Here is a 5,169-nt window from a genome sequence, read left to right as displayed (position 1 = left end):
GGAAGCCAGGGAGGCGGATCTGGTGGTCGCCAGGTGCCGAGCTCAATTTTGGCCTGCGGAGGACAAGGAAAGGTGGCGAGGGCGTGGCAAGGGCCGGAGGGGAGCCGTCAGATGCGGCCAAATCCGAGAGCACCACGCCGACTAAGCACCGAGAGATGACAAGGAGCGGCTCGCCGACGATCATTTGAGGGCCGCAGCGGCCACTCATCAATGTCGGTGGGCAGCGGTGGTGCTATTGCGACAATATCGAGGCAGTGGGGGTGCTATGGTGACAATATCGGGCGGCGACAACCCAGGATCCAGCAGGGTCTCGGCAAACGTCCCAAGTAGCGGGGTTGGGGGTGGTCGACGGAGTCGCGGCGACAGAGAGAACCGGCCGCAATCGGCATGGGGTGACAACAATCGATGGCGGTGTTCCCGCCACGGTGTTTTTGATTTTAGGGCAACCGCTAGAGGTGCTGCAAATTTGCAGCACTTGTTGCAAATTTAGGGCCGTAATATAAAAGTACACTATGTACATAGAGAACCAGTTTTGGGTGTAGCGCCTGTCAGAGATACTTTGAGATACTAGGGCGAGATCATATTTTCTGCTTGCAGAGCACTATTCTCTTGCAGAGATGTCTTAGGAGCTGAATTATGTGCAATCATGGAAGGTCTATCTTTAGCAGTTCAGAGAACCGAACTTCCCCTTGCTATTGAAATGGATTCGAGTGTGGCGGTGTCTATGGTCTCTTGTGACGAAGTAGATCGGTCAGTTTATGCCTCCTTGGTGAATGAAATAAGAATGCTATTGCGTCCTAGGCAAACTTGTATTACTCATATTTCTCGTTCTCGGAATAAGGCTAGTGGTAGTTTAGCTAGATTTGTTAGAGTAGAAGGACGGACTATGACTTGCTTAGAGTCCGGTCCTGATGAAGTTTTGGGAATTGTCCTTGATGACTATAATAAAGACATTGTGATTGAGTAATACAAGTATTTCTCCCCAAAAAAAAAATAAGAAGACGCTCATACTTGCAGTATTTACTCTGGCTAACTGGCACACATTGCTCGAAATCATAATCACAGAGGACAGTGGAGCAATGGTGCCCCGGCGCTGGGGTCCTGGCACGACTCCCTGGAGCCCATGGGCCGGGCTTGGTCATCATTCTGGGTCCTCCAAATGTCTGGAGCCCGGGCCTGGTCATTTTGGGGCCAGTGTCGGGAGCCCAGGCCTAAATGAAGGCGCAGTGGGCCCGTGGCCTCTTTTCGCCATCAATGTGCTAGACTGCCCCGTTCTCCTTCAAATAGCCGCCCCGGCTGCGCTGCCTGCCTACCTCCTCGTTCTCTCTGCTCTCCTCCCACTCACACACTCACCAACACAGTCACACGCAGACGCTTCATCGGCCGAATCACAGGCTAAGGTAAAGCATCAACATATACACGAGCAAGCAAGGAAAGCCAAGCGTTAGCTGTCTCCGATCAGAGCCGGCCGGCCGCAGAGAGAGAGGGAGGGAGATGTCGAGCCGCCGTGGCAGGATCACCGACGAGGAGATCAACGAGCTCATCTCCAAGCTCCAGGCGCTGGTCCCGGAATCATCCCGCCGCCGCTCCGCGAGCCGGGTACGTACTCACGCGAGCGCGCATTGGTCCTCCTGCGAGTTTTTGCTTGTTCCATGCGTGCGTCCGTGCAGCGCACCGACACTGACAGACCGGCCGCGACTGTGCATTTCGTCACGGCGGCGCCGCCAAGTCTACCCTGAGAAGGATTAGCACTGTTGTTTTTCTTCCTCGCTGTTCCTGACATGAATGCTATGCTGTGCTGCGCAGTCGTCGGCGTCGAAGCTGCTGAAGGAGACGTGCGGATACATCAAGAGCCTCCACCAGGAGGTCGAGGACCTCTCCGACAGGCTCTCGGAGCTAATGTCGACCTTGGACGAGACCAGCCCCCAGGCCGAGATCATCCGGGGCCTTCTCCGCTAGCCGGATTTTATCCTACCGATCGAGCCAGTAGGCAGTAGCTACATATATATTAGCTTGAATTCATCGGCCGAAGGAGGGAGACGAGGAGGCAAGACAAGAGAAGAGAAGACAACAAGAGAGGCATAGCATTTTTTAGCTGCTGCTTGTTTCTTTTCCTTCCTGCTCCCCCGTCTCCTGGTACGTCGTCGTCCGTGTGCGTGTGTCTTTGTGAGGCCCTCATTTAGCTTCCGGTATACTCCACTGTGTTTCATTTATGCACCAGGTTGGTAGAGGTTAATAATATATATGGTGCTTCTACCGATTAGCCGAGTGTATTACTACTACCTTGTAGACGTGTGTGTTTGTGCTGTTGTAGGCCTGTAGCTTCTCTCAGACTGAGATGCATCCTCTAGCTATAGAGCTGTTGTTTTGTACTACTAGTACTATCTATTGCTAGGTTTGTCCCTGTTTTCCAACGGACAAGCTAGCTAGGTTAACGACGAGCGTGGACTACGGAGAACTGTCTGTTTTTGTACTATCTGTTTAATTACTGCCACGTCTTCTCTGCATAACTTACTCTACCACGTACGGTCAAGTTATTTGGAGCAATGTGCAATGCCACATAGAAAAGTGAAGAACCTCTCGTGCGTGCTAGGGGCGTACGTGCGCATGTAACGTCGAAATAGTCGGTGCACTTGTAAATGTAAGAAGATACTCCCTCCATTCCACAATGTAATGCTTCCTCTATCTCCGTGCTTCAACTTTAACCGTAAATTTAACTATTAAGACCGATTGCGGCGGGAGCAAAAATTATATCAGTGAATTCGTATTTCAAAGAAGTTTTCAATTATATATATTTTTCTCCCACCGTAGTTGGTCTCGTTGATTAAATTTATGGTCAAAGTTGGACCTCGGGAAACGCGGGCACACTATAATTTAGAATGGAGGGAGTATAAAAATGAGCGAGACGTTCCATGGTGCAAAAGAGCCCTATTAGCTAGAGGGTCAACATTTTGGCTTCTCGAGTGAGACTAGCCACAATGGGGAGTAACATGGAGTAGTAACATGTTCATGTTACTAGTCTATGTTACTACTTCTATAGTGGGGAGTAATATATGCGTGATAACATGAAACACTTCATTTATTAGACTATAGACACATCTTATCTTGATATGTGTGATGTTACTCATACTCCCTCCGGTCCTTTTTACTCTGCTCATTGGATTTGCCAAAAGTCAAACTTTGCTAAGTTTGACCAAATTTATATTAGAAATTATTAGCATCTATAATATCTAATAAATATAATATGAAAATATATTTCAAGATGAATCTAATGATATTGGTGTTGTTATGTGAATGTCTATAATTTTTTATATAAACTTGGTCAAAGTTGAATGAGATTGACTTCGGACAAACCTAATATGCAGAGTAAAAAGGACTGGAAGGAGTACTAGTAGTAACTAGCTATGTTACCACTTTCATCCTTTTCTTCATTTATTGCATGTCATATCATTTATTTAACTTAGATATGTATGATGTTACTTTCATTGTAGGTAGTCTGATAGGCCCCATAAACAGCAGGTGTCTTCATCTTTTGTGAACTTGGCCCATGAAGTGTCAACTTTTCGCATACTACAAGATCTCCGCAATCAGGCACGGCGTCGGATCCCTCCGAACTATAGTCGATCAACAGTAAAAAGAAAAACACAAGTCGATCGACATGGCAGTGCAGGTACGAGAACCGTCCGATCAGCAGCCAAAGCATGAGATCTGTACTGTTTTTCTTCTGATTATTTTGAGTATTTAATAAAAAACTACCACAATTCACGAAACCATGTTTATAAACTATCATTTTACAAATTTATGCGAAAAACTACCATTTTTGTTCTAATCTTTACCTAAAAACTACCAAGTCAGAAAAGGCCGATTCGACTTGTTTAAGCATGATTATGACAGGGTTGGTCCACACGTAAGCATTAACATGATAATAATAGTCAACCCCGCTAGATTGACCGTTATGACAGATGGGACCCATGTATTCACTAGGACATTTCTACAAACACTTTGTATGCGTAGTGTCGCCGGGCCGGCTGTGGGCGAGCTGCCGCCCACCGCCGAGCAAGCTAGCCGCCGCGCTAGCTGGACTCCGCATCGCCGGGCGAGCTCGCCGGCGACCGCCGCGCTCGAAGCTAGTCTCCGCGCGAGCTTCCATTCCGGGCGAGTTGGCAATGGCTGCGTGCTGGCCTCCGCGACCTGGCCATGGCTGCCGCCGCGCGAGCTTCCATTCCAGGCGAGCTGGCCATGGCTGCGCGTTGGCCTCCGCGACTTGGCCATGGCTGCCGCCGCGCTCGAAGCTGGCATTCGCGCCTCCGGCCGAGCTGTCCTGGGTCGTGCCGGCGGATGGGTCCGTGGTCAACACATCTGCATGTTCAGCCGCGATTTTACATCAAGGAAACTGGAGCTAGCTAGCAAGTCGATTGGAGTCTGGCTATTAGCTCAATTCGTCTTCCATTGAAAGCCACCGGAGATCTTCATGGGGAATTTTAGAAGAAGATAGGGAATTTTAAAGGAAGAAGGAAGAACTGACGTGTGGGCCTCATATGTTAACGGTCAAAGTAACCGGGTTGACTTTTTCAGCTCCGACGGATGGGCCCAGCATGTTATAATCGCGCTTAAACGAGTCGAATCGGCCATTTTTCTGACTTGATAGTTTTTAGGCAAAGATTAGAACAAAAGTGGTAGTTTTCCGCACAAATTTATAAAGTGATAGTTTTTAGGCACGATTCCATGAATTGTGATAGTTTTTTGTTAAATACTCGATTATTTTGGTTTATAGAGACGTGTCATGCTCGAAGTGGGTCATACACATACATGTACTACAAATAGAAAACACTTGCATTCCGTCACCTGCGTTTCAAGCGCGTGCACAGTGTGGCCTTTCTTTGTCCGTATCTACATCATCGTCTCCAGTGGAACGGATTGCTCTCGCTTGCACTGTGATGGTGCCCACGGTTTTGCTTTCTCCGATCTCACGGACTGTGCAGGTGTATCCCCGGCTTTTGCTCTCGATCAAAGAGCCTAGTCAAAATCTCTCGGCCTGTGCAGAGCTATAGATAATACTATACTACACTCCATCTATCTTAGAGCATCATTTGGACATGTCCGATCGGTGTCCAGACAAAAGAGAGAAGAAAATAATGACGCAATCAGGCCCTCATGTCATCTCTATAC

General features: G+C 48.2%; 1 protein-coding gene across 1 annotated transcript; it reads left to right on the top strand.

The window, feature by feature from the left end:
• The first annotated feature begins 1,313 nt into the window (after window positions 1-1,313).
• On the top strand, window positions 1,314-2,451 carry LOC125554214 (transcription factor ILI3-like). The gene is made up of 2 exons (XM_048717800.1): window positions 1,314-1,599; window positions 1,807-2,451. The coding sequence occupies exons 1-2, from the start codon at window positions 1,495-1,497 to the stop codon at window positions 1,957-1,959; spliced, it is 258 nt and encodes an 85-aa protein (XP_048573757.1). The 5' UTR covers window positions 1,314-1,494; the 3' UTR covers window positions 1,960-2,451.
• Window positions 2,452-5,169: the final 2,718 nt, after the last annotated feature.

Source organism: Triticum urartu, chromosome 4 (assembly GCF_003073215.2).
Source record: "Triticum urartu cultivar G1812 chromosome 4, Tu2.1, whole genome shotgun sequence".
In the NCBI taxonomy this organism is placed as follows: domain Eukaryota; kingdom Viridiplantae; phylum Streptophyta; class Magnoliopsida; order Poales; family Poaceae; genus Triticum; species Triticum urartu.
The sequence above is the reverse complement of the archived record's forward strand: the minus strand, read 5'-3'. Positions and strand labels throughout refer to the sequence as shown.